Source organism: Cygnus olor, chromosome 2 (genome assembly GCF_009769625.2).
Source record: "Cygnus olor isolate bCygOlo1 chromosome 2, bCygOlo1.pri.v2, whole genome shotgun sequence".
Classification (NCBI taxonomy): domain Eukaryota; kingdom Metazoa; phylum Chordata; class Aves; order Anseriformes; family Anatidae; genus Cygnus; species Cygnus olor.
In genome coordinates this window covers 43425397-43451559 of record NC_049170.1, presented here as the reverse complement: position 1 = coordinate 43451559, position 26163 = coordinate 43425397, and the positions used below count along the sequence as shown (strand labels likewise).

At 42.5% G+C, this 26163-nt stretch overlaps 1 protein-coding gene across 5 annotated transcripts in view; it reads right to left on the bottom strand.

The window, feature by feature from the left end:
- TGFBR2 (transforming growth factor beta receptor 2) overlaps positions 1–26163 on the bottom strand; it is a 59164-nt gene that overhangs the window by 5566 nt on the left and 27435 nt on the right. For all 5 annotated transcript variants that reach the window (XM_040547637.1, XM_040547638.1, XM_040547636.1 and 2 more), the window contains 4 exons: positions 24392–24582; positions 12699–13498; positions 8276–8417; positions 44–171 (listed from right to left, as the gene is read on the bottom strand). In XM_040547637.1, the coding sequence (XP_040403571.1) occupies positions 44–171; positions 8276–8417; positions 12699–13498; positions 24392–24582 (1261 nt within the window). The remainder of the gene's footprint in view (positions 1–43; positions 172–8275; positions 8418–12698; positions 13499–24391; positions 24583–26163) is intronic.

The following is a 26163-nucleotide window of genomic DNA, read 5'->3' as shown; positions in this document are numbered from 1 at the left end:
ATGTGTGGCGTGGCTCCCAGCTGCTTCAATGTGGTGCTCTTACCTGATGGTTAAGCCAGGAGCTGGGGATCTCGGGTCGCCCTCTGTCTCTTAGGACATTGTCCTTCATGCTTTCCACGCAGGGGTGTTCTCGCACTTTAGAGCCGAATGGGGGCTCATACTCTTTCACTTCTGCCAAGAGAATAAGCAAACACAAGGGTATTCAGCTGGGCTGTGCTGGTGCCAAGTGTGAAGGGAGCTGGCTGTTCTCCGGAGGAGTAGGAGGCACTGATTAGCTGCTCAGTGCCACTGCTCTGCCTGACCAGCTCCAAACAAAGCAAAGCCCGTTGGCATGTTCAAAAATATTTCAAATGTGTTTCTCCCACGTGCCCCCACCCTCCCTCCCTCCCTTTTTTTTTCCTAGCCAACTAGACAGTTCTCATTTAAACCCTTTAGTGCATAATCATATTAACAACAGTCAGAGCAGCAGAGTCACTTATAATGGTTTGGGAGCCTTGCAGCCTCTGCTGAGCCAAAACACACAGGGACCTCAAGGTGAGCTTTGCTTGAGCCAAGCTCGCAAGAAATGGTTACTTTGGTCCCCTGTAGGTCCCCTGGGGTCCCCACACACTTTCCAGGTGAAATATACACCGAAATCTAGGTCATAGATATTAATGTGCCAGATTGCTAGAGGAAAGAGTTGCTTGAAAAGGACAAAGTTACAGCACGGAACAGTGCTGGAAGCTTCCATGTTACCCTTGTTTATTACCAAGCCAGTAGTGGTCCGGTCTTATTTTAGGCCTCTTTCCCAAAATAGGTCGTTTTTGACCCATGATGCCGGGGGCACGGCTTCCTGAAGGGGCTGCTGCCATTCTAGTTTTTGTTTGCATGTTGCATATTTTCTTTGCTTTTCTTTGGAGAGAGAAAGGAAGAGGCAGACATATGGGACCTTTGGAGGAAACTCAAGAAATCTCTGAGAGCGGAAATATTATAGTAGACGCTGACACAGTGTAGAAAATGCTGTGGTTTCTTTGGGAACAGATGGAGAATTTACTCACAGGCCTAATGACTTGCTAGTATTAGATAAAGATTTATGAAGTTGGCCTGTTCTGCTGCCTCTTATTTCTTTCTAGGAATTAATTGAGGGCAAAAAAAACTGACGTGTAATCTACTAGGCAGGCTGAAGAATGCGAGTGTCTAGAAGATGTGTGAAGAGAGATGAACAAGATGGGAGACACAGTACTGCTGTATAATGTTGCAAACAAAGTTCAAATACAGTATCCAGCACTGCTCAGTCCTCTCCAGGGGCACTTTATAGTAAATAGAAACTCTGAGAAGGGCGATAACAATGATTAAGGGCCCAGAAAAAGTACCCAGCTTTGGACACCAAGCTTTGGCTTTGCTTACTTTGAAGAGAAAGGTAAGAGTATGGTAAAATATTGAAGTAATTAATCATCGAGGTAGCATAGGTCAGGTCATTCTGACTGACATATCTCATGATAAAAACAAGGTAGTATTGAACATAACTAAAAGGTGGACTTTTCTCCAAAACTTTAAGAGTCAGGCTGTAAATCTCATTGCTTGGTGATGGCCATGAGAAGAAGACTTGACAAGGTACAGAAAAAGAGAGGGGATTTCTAAAGGAATAGCCCAAGTCATAATAACAAACATTTTGGAAGGGATATTAAACCTCGTGCTTTAAATGTTCAGCATTTATAGATCCAGCTGCAAAAAAACTGTGTGTTTAATCCAGCAGATTACCCTACAGATGCCTCCTGCAAAGCTCTCCCTCCCTCTCCTGGATCATTTGCTGCTGGCCACTGGCCCCACAACTCTCTGCTGCTTGTCTATAGTCCTGAAACACAAGCTCTATCTTCTCATAAGTAAATTACTTTCTTTTGGACTCAAGGGCCAATGTCTGCTTTGCTTTCTTCCCTCCACAAGAAGGCATACCAGTTTCATCCACATTAATCTGAGTTTGAGATTATTCAGCCAAAGTAAATTTACAAGACTTTAGCCCAAGAAGTTAACTGAGAAGTTCCCATCCTGCTGGTCACAGCCGGATTTCCATGCAGTGCAAGCCCAATGATTACAAAGCAGATACATTTACTTACAAAGGTAATCAAAATAGTAAAGATTGCTGAGGAAACCTAAATAGCATGATCTATACACCATCTCCATCGGGTAGGGTTTGATTACAGAAGTGGTCCTGGACACTAGCCAAGGCTCAGAGATCTCCTTGCAACAGCAGAGAAGACGATTCCTGTTAGGGTCAATCGATTACGACACAGTGTGAGCGGCAAAACAGGCTGGAAAAGAGCACGGGGGGGAGACAAGCACCAAGGGAAAATGTTGAACAATGGCACCTGCGTGGTGTGGCACTGTCAGTTGTTTTGAAAGTTCCCAGCACCATATAGGTTACTTTTAATGTGAACAGGCTGTTTTGAGCACGTATACGCCTTTTTCGAGAAATCCCTGCAAGCTAGGCTCTGGTTTGCTCTTCTGTGCTTGCCTCAGAGGAGTCTGAGTGTGCAACAGAGGGAAGCTGGTGCCGTGGTGCTGATCTTGGTGATCTGTTCCCTCTTGCTGAGCTTAATCTGAAGGCCACTGAGGTTTATGAGACGGTTCATGTGGGGGAAGGAAAAGCCTTCCTGGGGAATTGACAGGTTTGTAATACATTTTCCCTGTACAAGGAACTCCTTCTATGCTATAAGCATTCCTCTTCTAAATATAAAGACTGTGGTTTTTTTTTTTTTTTTGGTTGTTATTGTTCGTTTGTAAAGAAGGAGAAATTGAGGCCAGATGCCAATTCTCTGTAACGACTTTATAGTAATATGGTCGTGCCTTCCCTCGGTTTGAAAAGCATGCAGCATCTTCTTGCTATTTATTATCTCGCTTCTCTCTCCCTTAGAAAGAAAAGCCCACTGAATCCTCTGGCAGTAAATCATCCTTATGCTGGGGAATCTCAGGTGTCAGACACATTTTGCAGTAATAGCTAGGGTTATTCATGGATCATGTTGGCGTGCTACAGTGGATGTAACAGATGCCAGTTTGAGGTAGGTTAAGAAGTTCGTTCCTAGATGCTCATGAACAGCTATATACAGATGCTGAATCTATTTTTCATGACTTATATGTTTCTTTTGATTGTTTTTTGACCAGTCAGGCACTAAAAATGACAACTGGTTGAAGTACCATAAATACCTCAGATATCCTGAACTACAGCACCTTTAGAAGTCAGTAATGGCAGGGCTCCTTCAACTTTAACCCCCAGCATTTAATCTTTATGGTTGTGGGCTACCTTGCACTAATAATCACTGCACCTCTGCTTCCCTTTAACACTGGCACGGCCATAACTCTCAGGAAGGCTGGGACTGGATTGTACCCTCAAACAGAGTTATTACTGAAAATCTCTATTTGTTGTGCCTGACGAATGCTTTGGAAAATTTGGCTGTGGGTTCCTCAGAGGAATAAGCCTCTCACATGTGATCTTCTGCTCTGAACTCATTGTAGTGACATTTTCTTCCTTCGGGCCAGAACTACACACCTGCAAATCCTGTCAACGCTCCCGCATGTGATCTGTCTTGCTGTTTTTTTTTTGTGGGATGGCTCCTTATGCCAGCAGATGAAGGCTTATTTGTAGAATTAAAGCAGGAGCGAGGTGAAACAAGACTAGCAAAAATCACAGAGCACAGTCCACAGCAGTGAGCTTGTTCTTGGGAGTTTCGTGTCCTTTTGAAACACCCCTCATTTTAGAGTTTACAAGAGGTGAGCCACAGAAGAGAGAAATCTATCGATGGTGGAGCTACTGAGAGCTTACATACACACACATGCATCTGCATGTGCATACAGTGTGGCTTTCTTCATGCTAGAGGAATTTAGGCGGTGGATCTATTTAGCTGTTGCACAAAGGGACTGTGCAAGGCTCAAAAGCCATTTCATGGCCAAGTTTAAGGAGTTGTCAAACGCTTACTTCACATTTTCCCTAGATTTCCCAGTTCCACTCCTTTCAAATATGAATGTCAGCTGGGAAGGGTGAGGATGCGTTGGGATGAGTGAACTCACTGTGCAGTTTCCCTTGCACAGACACGTTTTAAGTGGCTTCACATCTGACGATCAAAGACACAGCCACCCTTCCAAAGGGTTAGGGGCATGTGAGCTCTGCCATCAGCATATGATTACAGGCTGCTTAGTCACCGTGTGCTGGATCCTCAGGTGGGAAAGCAGCAGAACGCAGGAGGGAGATCTTATCTGCTGCTACCTGGGCTTGTGGAAGGACAGCACCAAATACCCCACATGTAGTACTGCGGTGACACACAGGGAATTTCTGGGAGATGAGCTGCTGTCGTGGGGCGATGCTGCACTGTGTGGATGTACCAGCTCAGGGATACATGCCACCACACGCCATCACAATGCAGGCATGCCCCACGTGGGCTCCTCTCTGCAGGAGAAGCTTAAATCTGGCCCCAGCTGCAGAGGCCTCAGGGCTTAATGTGCAGGCACAGGCCCACTGCACAGGCCATCAAGATGTTCCCTGCCACCGGACACTGTCACCTCTACATGCTCAGCACGATGAATGCTGAGTATTTCACAGGGTACAGGATGCACAAATGTTTAGTTGCAACTCCTGGCTGACTCTTCCCAAGTAAGCATAAGATTAACTAAAGATTTTATTCGCATTAAACGCAGCTCTGGTAAAGCAAGGATGACACTTCAAACAAAGCTATGCTGCTGCACTAAAGCCAGCCAACACTGCAGGCTGTAAAACACTGCACAAGAAACACTGCCATTTTCTGAGGGGTCTCTCTTCTCCCTCTTCACCAGCCCTGTGCATCCAGAGGTTCCCTTTCCTCTCCTCCCCTGCCGCCCCCAGCAGTCCCCTGCCTGCTGCAGCTCCGATACAACGCAGATGGTTTTCTTTTCTTTCTAGGAGGCTGTCGGAGAAATTACACTTGCCTCAGTCGCCAAAGCTGTGTCGCTCTGAAAGCAAGTGGTTTAGATGAAAATTATATTTCTTGCAACGTGCAGCATCTGGTGCACAGCTGTTACACTGAATGAAATACCAAGTTAACGGCAGTGTGGAGCAGTTGAAGTTCTCCCCAAAGCAGTATTGCTGAGTTTCTAAATATGCCTCTTAAATTATACTCCAGTGAAAAATCAGTCAAACTCGATCTTTGCCTCTGTCTCCCTTTCCCTTGTGCCCCATTTCTGCTTCTCCATATTTAGCACAACAAAGTAACAATGAACAGCACAGCCTTTCTCGAAAGCTGATCCCCACCTGCATATTTACTACGGCAGCTTCACAGTATGGATTATGCTGCTGGGTATTTTTGTTTAAACGTCTGCTAACTGCAAAGGCCTGGCATGCTGTAGAGACTGTGCTCGACAAAGCTGCTGCAGTGAAAGAACCTGCCTTCATCACCTCCCACACTCACCCAACACCTGCGCATTGACAAACGAATCCTGAGACCTCCCTTTGTAGAAGAAGTAAGTCACCCTACCTTTACGTGGCTGAGTGGCAATTAGCCCCCCACATGCTTCCTTCCCTAATTGTTGAAAGTTGTTAATGCCACCGCCTCTGCATTCAGCTGCTCTCTGAACTTCCACGGACCTGCTCTACCGAGAGGGAGCCCACACTGCAGTCAGGCCTGTGCTGGAACGACGACGTCTACATCTTTTAGGCTCTTCTGGAAAGGCTGGCTGCAGTCAGGTCAGCCTACCCTGGCTTATATGTGAGGTCATTTCTCTCAGAGCCCATCAGTTCAGAAAGACGAGAGGGGTTTGCATGAGCAGAGGGAAGGGTGCAAGGAGAGGAGGGAGTCTCATGGGTGACAGATAGAAAGGGAAGCAGAGGGGGAGCTGCAGTCATGAAACACTGTAAGGCTGTTTTACCGGCTGGTTGCAAAGAATCAGCCTGCACAAACCAAGGGAAAATCTAAGAAGGAAATGAGAGAAACCATGCGATGCTGCTGTAGCTCAGCACCAATGACAAGTTAAGGGAGGTACATCCTGGGAGTTATTTTTAGCTGCTGAGGTTGAAGACACTAAACCCAAGTTCCACCCCCTACAGAACTACCCAAATACTCCCGTGGTTTTGCTAAGGAGTTCAGCCACCTGGAAAGATGACTGAAATATGGAAACAAAATTCAAGAAGTGTGTTTCTGGAGATGAGGATAACTGAGGGATGAAATGAGTAAGGAAAATCAGGAGATGGGGGTTAAGCTCCGCCTTGAAAGCAAAGGGTATGCTGGGCCAGAGAGATCTCTCTTTTTCCTAAAATGACTTCAGCTTTTATTCTCAAGGTTATAATGGGTCAGTCTCTTCCAGCTAAACATGCTGGTGATTTTCCTTCCTTATGAAACTCCCTTTATATCCTCTTCTAGGCAGTTGCCTTTTGAGAACAGCAGCAATAAGGTTTGCTCTTGCTACAACCTCCATTTCACTGTGCTCAGCAAATATGACCAGGACGGGACTCAGGCATCAGCAAAGATAAAAGAATCCACAGTGAGCAGCTCATATTTATATTAATAACGTGTGTTCCTAAATGCAAGAAACAGACAGCTCAAGAAACAGGGCAAAGATCCCTTTTCTCACGTTTTAAATCTCCTCAGCCACATTTACAAAGTGCTAATGAAAGGCTGAAGTTGTGCCAACGTATTTAGAAACATACATGACCACAACAGTTAAATGTGGATAGGTTTGCCTTGGAACATGCCAGACTGAGTTTCAGTTCTTGAGGCACCACATGTTTTTCCCCCAAAAGATTTGACTAGAAAAGAATGTTTTTTCGTGCATTTATGCTAGCGCTAGCTGTTTGCACACATACTCGCTTTGTAGCTTTCCTGGCAGGGTGCAAATAGGGGCAAATCTGTTGCCCACAGGGCGGCCCACCCACAAAGACCAAATGCTGGTCAGACAGAGCGGGAGGCTGAGATGGAGGCATTCCTCCCTCCTGCACACAGACACCGTGGTGCAGCCGCACAGCTGTTGTGCAGAGTGGCCTCAGAGACCTCGGTGGACGGTCTTGTGGTGTCCCATGGATGTGAGTAGAGAAACAAGGAGCGGCTATGTACATCTTCCAAAGGGACACTGGTTTCCCTCCTGTACACTATGTTCCCCATACTGTAGTGCTCTTCCCTGCCAGATTGTCCCGTCTCTGTGGCAGCCCTTTGAGATGCAACTGTGCCAAGTCCAAGGAAAAGGGAGCCTCTGTACTTTTGGAAGTAGGGTAACAAATCAAAATATAGTCACATGTCTACCGTAATATCCACATTAGTGTTATCTGCAACAGCCTCACTCCTCAGACTGCCTGTGGGAGTCCTGGACTGTGCAGCAGGTTTTGTCAGAATGATTACTAGACAATACGAGCAGACAGAAGAATTTTATATTTAACTTAGTCTTATTTTAGTCCCTGAAGTAAGGTGAAAATCTTCAAACATGGCAATATGTAATGCAGATATCTCAACAGCAACTTTTGTGATTTCTAGCACATACCAGTGCTGCACACTGGGAATTCAGGGGCAGCTTTAGGCAAAACAGAAATGGAGATTTTGTTTCTGTGAACAAATTCTGAATATGAACAAGTAAAGCAGCTCTCTTTGGAGCTGTTCTGATATTCAATTCCACTCATTTTCATTTTGCTACTGCACTTAATACAACGAACATCCCTTGTTTCTCATGTGGATGATCTCTTGCAACATCACAAAAAACGATAAGTGGCAGCTGGGGATCTCAGGAAAGCAGGAAGGTTTTTGTATCCCTATGATGGCTCTTGCTGAAATGACCAGTTAGTTAATGTGACACTTAACTGGACCCTCATTAGGTTTCAGAGTGAACATTCCATGAGGGTAAATGGGGGACAGTTACCACTTCTTGGTATTAATATTTCAAAGCTTCTTATATTTACAATCATTTTGGGGGAGGACAGACAGAGTCAATCCATGTCTACTCAAGATGCCGTAGTTTAAGGAAAAACAGACATTAATAATCTAATAATAATTATTATTAATTTATATATTTTATAATAATTATTAATAATTTAATAAAAGTGGTCTACCTAACAGCAGTTTTATCCTTACAGCAACTGGGGACTGATTTTCTCATGCTCCCAGGTGCTTGACCTTCTAGCCTGCTCATGCACATGTATATCTTATACTACTGAAGGCCTGTTAGATTACAGTATCCAGACACACTAGAACAGTCAGTGAGACCTAAAAAGAACCACCCATACCCACAGACAACCACAAGAGCACGTCTGTCCAAGCACACTTTTGGAGAGAAGAAAACTGAGGGCACTAACCTCCAACACCGTTGCAGCGAGATGTCATTTCCCAGAGGACCAATGCCATGGAGTACACATCTGTTTGTTTGAAGGACTCCACGTTCTCTAGGTTCATCCTGGACTCCAGAACCTCGGGAGCCATGTACCTTGCTGTGCCAACCTGCAGGAGAGGAGATAGGGCAGAGCTCACAAGCTGAAACTGTAATTCATGTTTTGGATTCTGCTGTGATGCGACTTCAGCTTTCACAGAAGCTGTGCCATTTGACAAGTATCCAACAATTCAAGCCATACTTGGCACAGGTCGTGTTTTCTGCTGCCATGGGAATCTGGCATTGTCTTGACTACCAACTTGCACCTCCCTTGGTAAAGAAAAACACTAAAACAAACAAACAAACAAACAAAACCAGCAGCCCTTTATAGTTCCTTAAGCCCATGACCTTGGCACTGGCAAGTTTTCTCACTGTGGCTGTTTACTGAGATAAACTCTGCCCTCTGGGGCTGAAGAAAATGCCACTGACCAAGTGTCTTTCAGAGGAGCAAGAAACACATTGTATTCTTTTACACTGCATATTGCATAGCAGGCAGTTTCTTTTAACAGTATTCTTAAAATGAAAGTGGTAAATGCAGGCCTGGCAGAAGAAAGCAGACACACAAATACTAAATGCAGAAGCACACATCTGAAGCGAAACCAAAAATCGGCTCTTTTTTGTTTCAAAAGCTGTTCCCATAAAGTTTATGCACATTGAGTAATTTTCAGCAATGATTTTAGCAGCTTTGCTGAGGTCTACATTATGACCTTGATTGCAGAAGGCAAAGTTTAAATGTCTGTTTTTATCAGAAGGAAGGATTTAAGGAATGATTATTGGCTCATGCACCAGTTGCTCTCTAACAACAAATTCCTCACAGGGTAGGCATCAAAAAATTACACGAACACAGACACACACATACACGTGTCTTGAAAACTCCCAAAATCGTAAGTCTTTGATCAGGCAAACACAGCTTTAAATGGGAGACTGTTTAATTACACAAATAATGAACAAGCAGAAGTGGATGATGCAGTAGGACCTGAGATTCAAATGGGCTATTTGTAGACTGTACTACAGCCATCAGTCCAGAGCCCAGTGGTAAGCAGGACTGCAAAAGATCATTTCAGTTATTGGGTCTGCAGTTAATGAGAGACCCATTTGACATGCTTCTGGAAACAAGCCTTATCACCCCACCCTCAGGGCAAATGGGAAAAAGTGGTGCAAGAAGTGTAATGCACCATATCCAAATGTTTGTAGGGCTAAAGCCTTGATATAAACAGAGGACAGCAAAAACAAAGCAAAACAACAACCACTACAAAAACAAACAAACAAAACAAAAACAAAACAAAAAACTGAGCAATCAGTCCCAAAGTTAAATTCCCTAGCATGTGGACTCTGTGATTAAGGCCAAGCATGTGAGCAACACCGACACGCTGAACAGTTACTTGGGATAATCATGTCTCAACACCAATGAGTTCACCAATATCTCCCTGCCTTACAGAACATGAACATATGGAAACCCTACAGAAGAGGCAGTTCCAACCTCCGTCCCTTCCCCAATACACAACTTCTTCCCCAAGCAGATCCCATGAGAAGTGTTAGATGGGATATCAGCACACTATGTCCCACAGTTCCCCAGCCCCAAGTCCTGCTGTTTTCAACATGAGTGAACGGTGCCTAAATACGATTCTTAACATTGTCGCAAGTGTTGTTCTAGTTTGGCAACATTTCACACTCTCTTTGCAGCAGTAAAAATGATTCCACAGCTTAGCTGCACAATGGAGGCTCAAGCCCTGTAACTAAAAAGTGCAATGGGAAATGCAGAGAAAATTTAAAATGACATGAAGAATGATATCAAGCTAATCCCATTTCCATCCTGCTTAGAATTTATCATCTGTTCCACTCTGCCCTGTCTTTTTATCTGCATTTAGATTATGAGGTCTTTGGGTCAAAGATACTGTTCCTGCATCTTGGGAAACATGAGTCCTGGGCCTCAAAGACATTTTAGGTGCCTAAACTCCAGCAATTCAAAATTGATCATTTGTCTGGAATCTGGATATGCTTTGTCTCTGCAATGACTGGTCTGCTTTCTGTTCTTCTCTTCCAAAACTCCTAGTGAGGGATCATTTTTCTTCCTGTGGTATATTATAATTTGTGCGACTTTTGCAACTTTTATACTGCAGACCTTACATTTTTTTCAAGCTGTTGGGGATGCTTTGTGCCTTGAGGTATGTCAATCAGACGGGCAGTGGATATCCCTCTTTATCTGATTAGGAAGATCAGCTGTTACAAGGCTGCTGCTGATGCCGAGATGAGGAACGCCTGGCCTTCCTGGCACCTGCCAGTCCTTTGAACACAACAGACAAAGGTCCAGCTTTATGGACTCACATTAAGAATGTCTGCAAAAATTAATCATCATGGATGGCCAAATGGCTAGACTAAAAAGACCACACAAACTGAGAAAAAGATGGTTTACAGTTAGTCATTCAGGGCACTGGTATTGTATAGTCAATAATGGCTAATGGCTTCATGTGGAAGGTAGTTGGGTAGATGGGAAAGAAGACGGCTTTGTAACCCCAACAACTTGCCTTGAATATCACAGTCTAAGTCTGACGAGAAAAATGGTAAAATGCTTAAACTCTTCTATTTCATAGGAAGCTAGAGGTTTCCTTGTATTAAAATTTGGGTCAGCTCCATTATATACCTTCAAAAACTGGACCTCCTGGTGGAAAAGGTTTAAATCAATGGGTTAAGTTTAGAAATGACCCATCAGGCCAATTCTTGTGGAAGAGCCCTTTGACAAAAGTTACAGCACTAAAATTGGCATATTGGGAAATTTGGGTGGGTGGTGCTTCTGTGCCCAGAAGAAACAAGGTGGAGGTTAACATGGAGCCACTTCATGCCACCTTACCCCTTGCTACAGAAAATAACACTAGCTCAGCCACTGATTCAGTGAAGCTAAACAAAGAAAAACACGGGGCCTCTACATGAGTGCCCAAGGGCACCAATTTCAAAGCAGTAACTTGCTCTGGGCAGCACTGTGCTTTGTTGTCAGCATTAGCGTGGACTGTGGAAGTGACAGTACCAAAGCTATCCTCTTATTTCCAAGCGTCTGCGAGCAATGCCAGAGAAATCAGCTTGAAATATGGGCTGTCTTTAAGCAAAGTCTCTGTGGGGTAGGTGGGGTTAAGTTTCAGAGCCCCTGACATGCACTGCCAAGCACTGTTTTCACTTTACTCCGAATGGAACCAGTCTTATCACTGTCAATATGGGATGACTTCACCAGACTCCAGAAAGCTCTGCCATGCTGGAGAAAAATGGTATGTGATCATGAGCTGTGTTTATATTATTTTAAATATGCCTTCCTTGGTTATCATTCACTCCTGACTGTGGTTAATAAACCCTTTCAAAATGAGATCAGGGCAGTTTCCTCGTACTAACGAGAATTTCAAAGAGAAAGATCTTCATTTGATAAACAACAGCAAAGCTCCCATGAACTCAACAGAGCACTACTGCCTGAAGAGCTGTCCCTGAAAACTCTCTAAACCAAAATACTAGTTCCATGCAAAGTAAAAGGCAGCGTAAATGGACAGGCTTTGAATCGGACCTATGTATAATTATAAATAGTACATAATTAGGAATTAATTCACTTAACAAATGGCCTGAATTTATACTACAGGATTTTTCATCAGAAGAGCCAATATTTAGAGATATACTTGAAAAAATTCATCTTCAAAGTATTCACAAACATCCTTGTGGCATGTCTGTGAAGTAGATGAGCCTTATCCACGCTACTTAGTTCAAAAAGCAACGACAGAGCAATTATTTTTATTTGACATTCTTACATTTTCTTGCATGTGGAGAAAGTCCCCTAATCTTAAATGGGTTTATTTTCGGCCTTTTAAAGTGATTATCTATCACTGCAGTTATCTGCCTATGCCTGTTGAGGACAGAGAGGACTGACTTCACATAAGTTGGGGTACATCAGCAGTGGGTCTGTTCACATAAAACCATAGTGCCGCAAGGCCTGAAAACTGTGGCTTAACCTCAGAATATGAAGCACTTCCTTATCGTGTGTGTGCATTGCAGCAGCACCACAAACAGTAGCTAACAAGCTCATACTTGTTTCAACATAAATGGATAGAGAGGATGGTGGCATCATATACATATGCAGCTCTCTGATCAGAACAAACCTTCATTGCACTTCTCTTACTGTTGCTTTAATGTTAAATTTAAAGCCTATTCGTTTATATATATATATATATAAAACAAACACAAAAAAAACAGTCACATTTATTTTTGGTGATTTTAAGTAAATATGGCAGCATATATCTTTTAATCCCCTCTTTTCACCCCAGGAATGGACACACCAGCTGTTACATCACATACCACACCTCTTCAAACTTCTAACTTACCTGCCCACTGTTGGCCAAGTCATCCACAGAGAGAGAAGGGTCCAGCCTCAGGGATAACCCAAAGTCACAGAGACAGCAGGTTAAATCATTTTTTACCAGGATGTTGGAACTCTTTAGGTCTCTGTGCACAATAGGGGTTTTGGGGCGACCACAGGGTGTGTGATCACTATGAAGGTGGGCAATCCCTCGGGCCAAGGATCCACCCAATTTCCAGAGGTCCTCCCAGCTGATAATGTGCCGCGTGAGGTATTCCTGCAAGTTTCCTCTAGCATGGAAGGCAGTGATCAACCAATACTGTTTACCAAGATCTGTCTTACGCTCCTCTGCTGTTAAGAACTGGAGGATGTTCTCATGCTTGAGGTTTACATCTGAAAAAATGTCTTTCTCAGTTTTCCAGGAGGCATACTCTTCATAGGGGAAGATCTTCACTGCGACAGTTTCATACTGCTCAGATGTGTTTTGCTTCAGTTTGGCTTTATACACTTCAGCAAACCTTCCTTTGCCAACAACAATGTCCAACTCAATGGGCAGCAATTCTGTGTTGTGGTTGATGTTGTTGGCACAGGTAGAGCTGATGTCTGAACGGTCATCATCTAACATAATAGCACAAACGTCACTGCAGTCCTTATGTTTCCTGGGCTTAACATTCTTCTCCCACGCCTTGTTAAGCTTCCTCTTCTTATGAGTGCGGTAGGCATAAAAGATAACAATCACAGCAACAGAAATCACCAGTAAGGGGACAAGACTTATGATTGTGACTTTGGAAATTTCATCTTTCTCCTCTGGCTTATGGGGGTCATCTGTAAAGGAGAGCAGAAGGAAGGCATACATTAAATGACAACATAGATTTGTGTATACAGGAAGTTGTCAGTAACCTACAATTTTCATCCAGTGTGCAATACATGATTTCCTCCACTAACAGTAAATAATAAAAACTATCACTACCTTCCTGCCTCTAAATGTTCTTTTACATATAGGCTTCCAGGACTTCCCTGTCTGCTTATTTTATATGGAGCCAGACTTAAATGAACAAGAAACTAATGTAATTTAATAGCTTTGTTCTTCTCTAAAGCTTTTAATACATTATGGATGAAACCTTCACACTCCTGAAGACAATAGCCAAAGTCCCCTGCACTTACTCTGGTGATGTATTCTTCTGCCCCTTTAACCAGTAATTATAAGAAAACATTAATTTTTCTCCAAAGAACTGGAGTGATAAGTAAATAGACAATGAAGCACACGAATACCCAACTGTCCAGTTACCATGCCAGATCCAGTATATTTCAGTAGGATCCGTATAAATTCATCTTCAGGAAGCCTATCCATGCACAAATAATGCCTGCTAATATTCAAGCACAAAATGTACGCTTGCACATGAATCTAAAAAACAAAACTCATTCTCTTTCTTTGATATATGTGAAAGTGTTACTACAACAGATTCAAACACCTGCATGTGCACAGGTGTTTGAACCCTTTAGGCACAATCAGGCACGTATGGCACATCCGAGAACTGTCATCCCCCATGCACTTTTTGCATGGATTTATGTAACTGAAAACTTCTTGTGCGTGTCACTTGCTGGCTCTACTCTGGCTGCCTTGTTAGAAAACTGTAGATAGCTCATTCCAAGCTCCTTAGTGGATGTAAACCCATTACCATATTGTTAGGTAAAGTACATAGGGATAGGGAATAAAAGGACAACGGAGACATATTATTGAATAGGGACACGCTCTAGGAACAGAGAGGAACATATTCCTCTCTGAGATGCCCTCACACCCCTAGAAGTGACCCTACTAGTTCAATCTGGGGTATGTCTTAGGGAAAATAAATAGTATGAAAGAGAATGGTTTTATTCTTAAAACAGACTAAAGGGAATCAGAACTTAACTGAACCTGGTTTGATTGCATGATGAAAACATACTCTGTTAGCCTATTTCTTCCTCTGAGTCACAGTAAATGTACTGCATTACTTTTCCACAGTGGAGGTCACTAATTGGAAGAAGCCCTGAGGGTCTAACCTGAATGGACTAAAACTGACGCTGTAACAGAAGTTAGGCAAGTGGCTAGTGTTTGCGATACGACACTGGTGGATGCTTACAGCCATGTCACTGACTCAGGTCCTGTGCATTGAGCCAAATAAGTCAATATGAAAAAGTTTAATACGTTCTGAAGGGAAATTGTCACTAACTAACAGTAAGTTAACAGTAAGCCTCTGATTCCCCTAAGCGGTGCATGAGAAAAGTCTCTCAAAATTAAGGGAAAAGTGCTGAAAAGGGTGGGGGGAAAGAATTTGCTATTAGAATGAGCAGTGCCTCTGACCCTTCAGTTTCACTTATAATCACTTTTATGTTGAATGCACAGCTAGCTGGCAAGCAGCAGGAGCCATCAGCTATTCAAAGGCAGGTGACAGGACATCTGAAGAGTATGTTCTTTTTTTGGAAGAAGGCCCGAATCCTGAACCAGGATGTGCTTCCTCTGTTTGAAAGGTTCATCAGTCAGTGTAGAGCAAATAACTCAATCCTACCATCTCTCACAGGGTTTCAAGGAAGAGGAAGTGTCTTTCTAGAACTGACATTTCCAGCTAGCACAGGTTAGTGGCATTCATTAGCAGCACCTGTGCTACACCAACAAAGACATGAATTTATTTCATTCATGCAAATTAACCTTTTAAGCCTAACCCTTCTTTCACACCTATGCAAATCACAAATCCTTATTCTCAAGCAATTTTCCCTGGCAACAAAACGTTAGTAACATACCTATACTTAAATGTATAATCACAGATAACAGGCAGCCCTTCTACTTCTCAACTTGTTGAAGAGGGTAAAAAAAATACATTTTTTTATAGCCCTTACTGGAGGATTATATTTAGAATGGCCAATGTCACTGTCAGTAAACAGATTTGCATTGCTTATTCCCACATGAACACTTTGCTCTCAGAAAATCTACTTTATAAAGAACTAGGGAAACACCCTGGTGGAAGAGGACTGACTGTTGTAGGATGGCTCTGAGTTTTTGTTGCCACAATTTTATAAACGCAACTGTGATCTGTAACAATCAGATAAAATAGTTTTTATGAGCTAAATGCTCATATGAGTTCCGTTGTTGTTTTCCCTTGGTCACCAAAAAGAACGCTTGAAGTTTGGACTGTGCTCTTGCAACTGAGCAACATATCATCCTCTGCAATCTATATTATGTGGTGTACGTGCTTCCTCAGAACACTTTAAGCCCTTTTACTTTGCCACTTTGCAGTATGTAGCTCGGATATTTAAAATACAGATGTCTTTCTAAATGAGGGAAAAACAAAACAAAACACCCCGAGATCTATTAGGCTCCAAGCAGCTACAGGTAGTTGGTGCATATGTAGATCTAATGGAGAAGAAACTCATCCAAAATCTCCATTTCTTCACCATTTTGGATACAGTGAGGGTCTCTGGTCATTCCTATATGTCTGAGTGCGGGCTGTATTACTTAGGCCTACAGCTGAGAAGTCTCCAGCAGGCTTCACAGATGCTTTATTTCTTCCTCTTTCTGCATAAGGGAAAGCTCTGCTTGTGGTACTGGGGATTTCTGGGTGGAAGACAGAAACTGTTGATGTTGCAAATGTCATTTGGAAAAGAATGAAAAAAATAAATTAATCAAAGCAGAAGCAGAAAAAACTGCTCTGAGGCTGAGCAGTTTCACCACTTCCCCTGAGCACTATATTGTCCTGCATCCCTGCTGCAAAGTGACATATCCGCTTCGGCAGCATCCTGTGGAGGAAGTAGGGAGGCAGGGGGTAAAAAGCATGTGGCTGCACATCCTGCACCTAAAGCAGCAGGGAGGTAAGGTGTACTCATTTTCTGTTTTTAAGACACTAGACAAGTCTCACTCAAAGCTTGGAAAGAGCAAGAATGAGCACCAAACAGGGGGAACTGGGTGTCAGGATCCTGGGCTTAGAATGAGGGGACTGATCTGCATGCCAGCAAGATTAAAGGTGACAGCAACAGTAAAGAAGAGCTGGTGGCACCAAGGGTTGGTTAAAGCAAGGAAACCACTTCTGATTTTGACTGGTGATATGAGCGAAACAAAATCAGCCCCTCCAGCACAGGCTAAGTTTGGGGTACTTCTGAGTTGAATTTGCATTCCAACTCAGGGCAGGATCAAAATCAAGAGTGCATCTGTATGTTTGCATAGTGGCTAGCCAACATTTTCTGGCTTGATTGCAGGAATCTTAGAATAAATATATTCATTTGCTTATAATAAATACCTATGACTCAAGCACCATAATTTCAAAAATGGGAGTGCAGCTTCCTCTTTCTGAGCACTGTTATGAGCAAAGCCTGGCTGAACAGGCAAGCAAGGAAATGGTTAAATGGAACAGCCTTTCGGGTTTTGCCAACATGCTCCTAGATAACTTTCCCCACCCAGAACTATCATTCAGGCAGATCAGTCCTTTCTCAAGCTTCAAAAGAGCCTATTAATATAGCATAACAATAGAGAAGTCTAGCTAAAAGAAAGCTTCCTGTAAGTGGCTTAAACTAAGCACAAGCCATCTGCATGATCCTTAGCACTACCTAAGCCTTTAGGGAATTGGGCTCAGGTACCAGGGAACATGGAAACGCTGTTCAGGCAGGAGGCTTCAAGGCACAACATTGGTTTGCCCGCAAATTCTTTAGGTTGGACCTCTGATTGAACCTTGGTGTCACTGAACTTTAGAAACAAGAAATAAAACAACGCCTGTAAAATTAGGACCCACACTCTAATGCATAGGGCAGCATAAGCACACAGTTGGTACTGAACTACTCCAACACTGTTTGCTGCTTGTGCTCTTTCTGAAGTTGCAGCTGATACATCTGCTAGTCGGAGCTACACAGCAGGGCAAGAATATATACCATACGAGCAGAACTCATGCTAAACTTATCAATACTAATGTCTTGAAAGCTTCTCTAGTGCCTTAAAGTCTCCAGACACACACAGTCACAAACTCTGGGCCCAGAACCTGGCCTGCGGTCCGGTTATTTTGCAGGCCCCTGAGACACAAAGCAGCCCTTTGAGCTGACTGAAGGACAACTCCTCTTTGCAGCAACTCTGAGGTTTCAAAGTTTGGTTTCAGTTCCATGCTGGAAAGAAAACTAACACTTTTTGAATGCTTTTGCATAAACAGGATTCTGTTCAAATGTTGCAATTTGGCAAGAGATACGAGTGTCAAATCCCCACCAGTGAGGGGACTAGTCTGGGGTAGGGGAGCTCCAAGTTCAAGTTCTGCTCTGTTTGATTCCGGGAAGAGCTTTCCACCTCTGACAACTCTGATTCAGGCAAAATGTGAGCTTGAACCTTACGTGCTTACTGATTTCTGGGCAAGAGACTAGGCAATTAAATAGACGAAGGCCTGCCCATCTCTTTAGTGCTACTTCCTGGATGAAAATTAATTCCATAAAATGTTTCATTTTCAGTGAGAAGTTTCACAGACTCTGAGCTGCTGTTTGGGTTAACTTATTTTCTAAAGGAATCCTCAAGTGATAATGAAATTCTGTAGTTTATTGTATCACGCTCCCTGCTGATTTGGGTCGTTTTAGAACTAAACTGGTTTGGGAATCTTCAGAAAAATATTTTTATTTGGAGAATGTTGATCATCAAAACAGAAACTCTATTAGACAAGACATTCCTATACTTTTCTCTAAAACCCGTGTCTTGTGAACAAAAGTGGTCTGAAAGTTGGTCCAACTTTTGTGTTTAGAAACTTCTGCTAATTTTATGAGCATTGGTTTTTGGGCTTTGCACGTGGGAGATATTGTTTGTTTGTTTTTTTTAATCGGAAAGTGGGTGCTTTTTTCTCAGGAAAATGGTCAATGCTGACACAAAATATTTGGAAATAACCAAACTCAAATGCTGCACTTCAAACTAACCTGCATTTTTTTTTTTTTTTTTATCTTGACAGTTTCCTGGAAACATTTTGATTTTCCATCCCTGCTGGAGTTGAAGAACTTTTAAAAAACTTACTAGTTTTGTGGGACAGAAAATCAGTTCCAACCTTCCCTCTCTATGCTGAACCATCTGATGGCAGAAGACATAGATTAGTAGATTTTAAAACCAGAGCAGACTCTATGTTGCTATCCAGTGAAAAATAAACCCTGGCATTTCTTGCAGACTTTCCTGAAAGTTAAGTTCTTGCAGCCAGTTCCTGAATTTGTCAAGATTTTTCTTGGACCAGGTAAACCAAGACTGTCAAGGCCAGTAACTTGTGTTTGAGCTGTATGTCTTCATATTTAGTCTAAAGATGATGTTGTCAGGGCACGTAAAAGCCCAGTGACAGCATCTGCTGAAGCAGCCTTCTGGAGAGGCTAGCACTGGTAGTTAGCAGGTCTACCTGGCCTCCTATCAGAGAGGAGCACAGAGAGAGCAGAAGTGACAGGCAAAGCCATCTCTAGAAGCTGCCTCTCCAGCTGTGTTTCTAAAGCACTGCCATCCTCCTGGCTCAGAATCTGGGCCCCAAGGATGTTTGCCCAAAGGTGTGGGAACTTGTTTTCTTAGGATTTGGGTTATTCGCCAGCCTGAATGTTGCTCAGCAGTCAGTACATGACTGGCAGACTGGATCCAGACCTCAGAGCACACTTTATGCAGGCCAGTGCCCAGTGCCACCAGTTACCTCTTTTTCTGAGAGGTTAGTAAGGCAACAGTACGAGCAATTTTGGAGAGCTGTGGCACACTCACTACTGCTTTCCCCTTTGCTCTCAGCACATGACTACCCATGATCAGGTGATCAGGACTCAGACATCTCTGTTGTGACCGAGGAGAACCTCCAGTTACACAACCCAGTTACATGTTGTAAGAGTCATGCATCTGCATCCGCCACCTGATGGGAACAGCTGCATCTCAGTCATGTCATAGATCACCTCTGGATGGCCCACTTCAGTGTAAAGGCCGGGCAGGAGTGATGTAATGGATATTTTATCTATTGTAAGCAGAGTTTCATTTCTCTGATTGCCAAATATGCTATTCAGCACTCGGGGCGGGGGGGGGAGGGGGGGGGCGGGCTAAGAAACTCTCAAGCTCTAAGACAGAACAAATAGTTTGTTGCTGTTTCATTCCCTCACTGCTGGCTGAAAAGTGTAATTCATTGGTTTGCTGACACAGCACCCACTTGTTTAAAATATCTCACCCCGGATGCATTCCCTTATCTATACCCTTCTAACAGGTCACTCCACTGTGTGTACATGGCATCCGTTGTGCGTTTTGACTTTTGTAGCTGAGCTTTCCTACTCAGCAATATGAAAACTGACTTGTTCTAACTTTACACCATGTGACCGTGTTTCTGATACGTGCCTCAGTTACACAACTCAGTGTCTGCTGCTGTTTGCTGGTGGTTTTCTGGAACAAATCAATCTCTCCAGTTTCAATATGTTCCAACAGATGCCACACATTAACCACTATTTTTATTCTCAGCCTGAGTTTCACCCCTTCAACCTTTCCCAAAATATTATGTTGCCAGTGTTAGTTACAGTTTGTTTCTGTCTGTAATTATTAAAGTCTCTTCCATGACAACCTGATAAAAGGTTGGCCACATTCCCACACTTATTAAGCTCTCAAGTGATGCAAATTGTAACAAATATGCCAACCAGGCTCGAAGAGCACTGCCTAGTTTGTTTTCACACAAATCTGTAACTGAGCTCTGCGTGGTTATTTTCCTAGGAAGCAAACAATATAAATAAACCAGAGCAAAACAAATTTTTGGCTTCTTTAGCTTCTTTCCGTTCTATTTCCTTTCTATCCCACTAAGTGAATCACACATTCAGTATTAGCAGCCTCTCCTTGGGTTACATACAGCTGCAAGCTTTGGGTGGGACTCTGTGGCTGCAAATATCTAAGAGGAAACATTGAGAACAATGCCAATATACAAGCGTTGAGAGGCTCTGTGCAACGTTATGTAATGCTACTGACCTCTTTTATGGGGCAGCTGGAAGACAGTTACCTTCTGAACATGTTAGTTGGATAACAGAAAAACAGATTAATGAAAGCCTTTGTTATAATCCACTTGGAAGCAGTCCAGCTGTAATCATGTCCCTTCTGCTGTTCCTTGAGCACTGGACAACTCATCACATGAGTATTTATGGCCTGGTTGCTGTTTGTGCACAGGTCTTAAGTCTGCTCTTAAGTCTGAGATCCTCCTATGTAGTCAAGTAAAATCACTAAAGCTTTGAGTCTAGTAGGAAAAGGAAGAGGAGAGAAAGAAAGGAAAAGACAGGGGCAACATGTTAGAGACAAGTGAGAGATACCAAATTAAGGAAATTCTAAAACATTAGCAATATCTCCTATCATCCAGGTGCAAGACGAGGCACTCTGCTTGCTTGTAGTCATTCAGGCAGCAGCAACACCAGGTGTCCCAGGTAACAACCATATACAGCTAGCAATCACAGCACTTGACACACTACTCATCTATAGGCTGCAATTCATTCAGGCAAATGACTCGGCCACAACTGAATAATCAAATACTTACATCTCTTACACCCTCAATTAAGAAACTTACAAAAACTATTATCAATGTTAAGATTGTTATCAGCACACCTTCCTCTCCTCTGACACCCTTCCCCAGTTAGCTTCATTATTCTCATGAATTCTTGTTGACCCATCAGTCATCTCTATCACTAAAGTTTTGCTGTTTCTAAGCAACTGATTGGATAATTCAGATAGTGTTTAATACTTGCATAAAACATTGCTGCTAAAGTTTAACCCATATTATGGCAGGGTGCAGTGAGAATGCCCAGTGTAAAGACCCCACCAGGCAGTACCTGTGGAATTAACAATCTACCCTGAACATTCCCACAGGTACCTTGGTTGCAAGGTGCTTGAAGATCTGTACAGCATAGCAAAGCAGGTGAAGGTGAAAAATGATCACTGTGCAAATTTTCAAAAATAAATTACTTTAAACTGAACAGAGCTAGGCTACAGATCTGCTGTGCCTTTCCAAAACTCTGCATTTTTGGATGGATTTGAACTCAATGCCTGGGATAACAATAACATATGTAATGACAACAGTATACACGATCCTGTGATTTAAAGGATTTATATTTCTGTCTGCAGACACTGGTTCTGGGGTCACCCTTTTGTATACAGATGGCTGAACAATAGGAAGAACTTGCACTGCAATATAGACAGGTCATATACTGCATAGCATGCAGGCATCCCACTTCCTTGGCTGCATTGAGAGTGCCTGGTCCTCTCTACCCGTGGAGATCAGATCAGTCACAAGGCTGGAAAGAGCACAAGTCCCATTCCTCTGGGTAGCCTTGACTTCAGCCAAATTACTTAGGACTGTTAATAAAGAAAAACTTTGTTAAGGATTTGTCATGCTGACACTGGCTGATGCGTAGAGGCTGGGAGATGGTGTGGTGAAGGGAACGCTGAGGAACAAGGCTGGCCAAACACCAAGGGAGGCCTGGAACTGTGCAAACAGCTAGAGACAGACCAGCAAAAGATGCCAATGTAAAAATTTTGTGCAGAAGATCCACCACACACAACTAGACATCAGGGAGGAAAAAGCCGTTGTAGTCCAGTCCTGCACTCATCTTTTCCATGACAGCATGACAAGGGCCCTGTCTGCCACCTAGCCAACTGCTCCATGGCCAGCCAGAGCCTTCCCCCCCCCTTTTTGGCTAATCTTTTCCAGTGTTTTTGCTCCCTGGTTTTACCTTCCAGTAATACTGACATTAGACATTTGAATAAATAATAATTTAAACAGACTTGCATTGAGTTTTGCTGTGAGAAATGTTTTTCCACCACAGGGGTGTAAGTTGTTTGCTAGTCACCCACAATTTTATTTGGCAAAAAAGAAAAGGCTTGAAAAATAAACATGGGGTAGTCAGATTTGCAGTGGCTACCTGTCTCCTGGATATATTTCTCCAAGAACTACAGAATATTGTTTGGACTGATTCTGCGCATATTTTTCACCAACCGCTTGTGGCCTGAAATGCCAGGGCTCAGCATCAGGGCCAGAAGCCCCCTGACACAGCAGAACTACAGGCATGTTTGGGCACATGTCTGACTGTGCCTGGTTTATTTTGCAGATTGGCAATTTAAACAAAAAGTCCATACAAGAAAGAGGCATTTGATTTGGATCTAACCACTTCAAACATTTCCAAAGCCACACTTCTGTGAGTCACAATACCGCCCACTACCCCAAAGCTTTAGATGTTTGTGTCTAAAAACAGAGTCAGTAGGTTTACCCTTCACATTCAAGACTGATACAAGCCAACAGTGCCATAAGCCAGTTCTTCTATAAGCAATAACAGATCAGCTGTGAATCACTGGAATGTAGTGACTAACCTCTGGTGGAAATTAGAAATCTCTGCCTTACCCACAATTTTCTTCTTTACCTCAGAAACACTGAAAAAAAAAAAACCACTAAATCTGGTTTTTCTTAAGTGCACATTCAGAAGGAAGAAGAGCTAGAACACTGATCTTTTACAGCAATAGCTTGAAAGGAAAGGCTGTGATTATCAGGTGAAATACTACAATCTTTTTTTTATTGTCTCCATTTCTGCTGATAAACAAGCACAGTCACTCCTTGAACTGGCTTCCTTAGCATAGTTTTTGTCCACTCTCTAAAACTATAAGATGTGCAAAAATACTGCAAAAATCCTTACTACTCTGATGTACAAGAAATATAGAGACAAAAAAAAGCAAGAACAATGTACAGAATAGACCTGGATGACAGTCATTCCAAAGGCAAAATTATTACGGGCTATTATCTAGTTGTCTGGAGGAGCCGTGGACCAGCTGGCTGTGATGTTCTGCTCAAAGTTAAACACAGACAGGAAACCGCATGTCTGATACTGTAAAAATCGTTTGTCTTCCTGCCATGGCTAACCAGGCAAGCAACCCAAAGGGGCTGTTTTCATTTAAAAGAAACACTAATCCACAACAATAAAAAATGGAACGACAAAGCTTCAATTCTCCCCCCTCCCAACTGGAGTTAATGCTTGTGTTTGTGAATGAATTGGAAAAGTTACAAAATGAAGTTTTGTGTCACTGTATTTTTTATCTGTAATTATACACTTTCTACATGTCAATGCAGGGCACAGCTTTCATGAGTCACCTAGAATGCTTACGGCACATGACCTAGGAGGAAAAGCTCCACTCCCGAGAGTGAAAGGAGTTAGGCTAAAAAGGCCATGTTTTCATTTACACTACAGCTCCTTTTGGGCTGCTCTGGAAGTGTGAGGGGGTCCACAGTTGATGGGAATGAAGGAATTTGGTGTTGAATTTATGGAACGGTTCCCATAAATACACAAAGAAGACACACATTTGTCAAAGTGATTGTATTCAGCTTGTATAGCTCCAGGACAAGCAGCTATAGCATGACTAATTTTTAACAAATTAGCCAAAATCCACAAGGGTGTGGCTAGCTTTGTATAAAAACTCCAGACAGCTGACACAGTCAGATCTTTTCACTGCAAATGCATTCTTTTTTTATAAAATCAAGGCAATCTGATAGAATTAGGTCCTGGGTCTACCACCTACGATCAAACCAGTATCAGTATTTGCCCCAACTTCTTTAAAGCCCACAGCCAAGAAACCTTGGGCTCATCTTTTCAGAAGAGACCAAAAAGTCTCTAGCAACTGTAGGTTTTCCTCCACAAACTGCAAGTCCATTGGTATGACAGATTTAAAGTTACGTGTTAGGTATAGCCCTGGAATGCAGGGTAAATTATTAAACCTACCTGTAGAAAAAATAAGAACATCATTGCACTCTTCGTCTGTACAGGAACACATGAACATCAATCCCCCATTGTCCTTCTTTTCTTTCATCAAACACTGCTCTGAACTGGTGTCATCCAACATGTGACCATAGAGAGGTTTCTGGGGATCATGGCATATTGTTTCTAATGTCACATTTTCATCATTTCGTCTCCTAAGAATGAAAAAGAGAAAATTGAAATCAAAGCAAGAATATTTAAGAAAGGGAGCAGAAAGGCCTGTGCCTGTCCCAGATTTGTCTCTTTTGAGAAGTCAAAGGGGATTTAAAGAATATCCTATGTTTTTCTCTGTCTTTCCTGAATGGGATAAATTTGGCTGCATCTGGGCTGCTCCACACTGGGGCATTTTTAGAATGGCACAGCTATTCCTGTATCGTATTACCACTAAACCCCAATGAGTGCCTTTGAAAATCTCACCCGAAATTATTCAAGTTAATGCTCAATGAACTGCTGTGAACTTCAGAACATACTTTTGGTTTTTGTGGTCACTGTGCAGGCAGTAAAAATCTGTGGGAAATTATGATAAAAATTGAATTATTTCCTCAAAATCTGAGGAATTTCTAGTGGGTCAGACTTTTTTGTTTTGTTCTTGAGGCCTGCAATCTGCACAATTTCTGCACCAAAGGAGTTACTCACAGAATGTTTTTTACAAAAACAAAACAAAACTGGTGCAAGCCAAAGTGACCTCACTGTCAGGGAAATATTTACAGCTGATAATCTGGCCCAGATTCCTGTGTTTTGTCTTGGTCCATAGATTTTATTTCATGGACAGAAGACTTAGAGGCAAATAGTACTTCAAATGTAATTCTCAACTCATGTGTCTTTTGGATAAATTGGCATGTAAAAGTCAAAGTGTATCTTCAGTGGCACTACAGTCACTTTGTATGGCAATAACAGACAATGAATACATACTCTAGGAGTACAGGACAAATATGGAATGGCATATTGGACTGATTCTGAATTTCCAGTGTCCACGTCCAACTACGCTGAACATCTCTTCACGTCAATGGACATAACTACTACCTCAATAAATTAATTAATCATGCCTTTCTGTAAGTGGTTCTAATCATGCTTCTAAATCAGCAGCAGTGTTGCAAGTACTCAGTCCTGTTTCATTTGTCCACTTACGAACTCATTAAGAGTGTTTCTGGTTTTCTTTCTTGCCATTTATGGAAGGGTAACCTCCCAGTTTTTAGAGAGTAATGCAAGTTTAGTCAACAAATTCTACAAAAAATATTACATTAAATATTTTCACATGCTCTAGATTTCTTTGAACTTAGACACTGTATAAAAAGTGAAACACTTGCACCAGAGACAATGCATACACGGAAGAATATTTTTCAATTAAGAGAAAGCATTTCTACCCATAAGTTGTAAATAAAGCTGCTATGATACGTGTATATAGTCTAGTTCAGTACAAAATCTGAGAGAGCATTGTTTTTCTTCAGCTAATGCCACCGCAATCTTCTCTGTCTTAGACCTGTTTCTACTCTGAGTGCTGTGGATAGATGCAGCTCAATGGTTTGAGCAAAAACATGCCTCTTTTCCAATAACAGCACATGCTGGAACAGAATCGCTTCCAAATAAATAAATAAATAAATAAATCCCCAGAACATTTGATATCAGCATTGTTGTTAACCTCAAGCAACTCTCAGCATGCTGAGCACAGATACGAGTTGGAAGCGAGAGAGCCAAGCCCGGTGAAATAGCAGGGAGATTCTGAATATCAGAGCAAT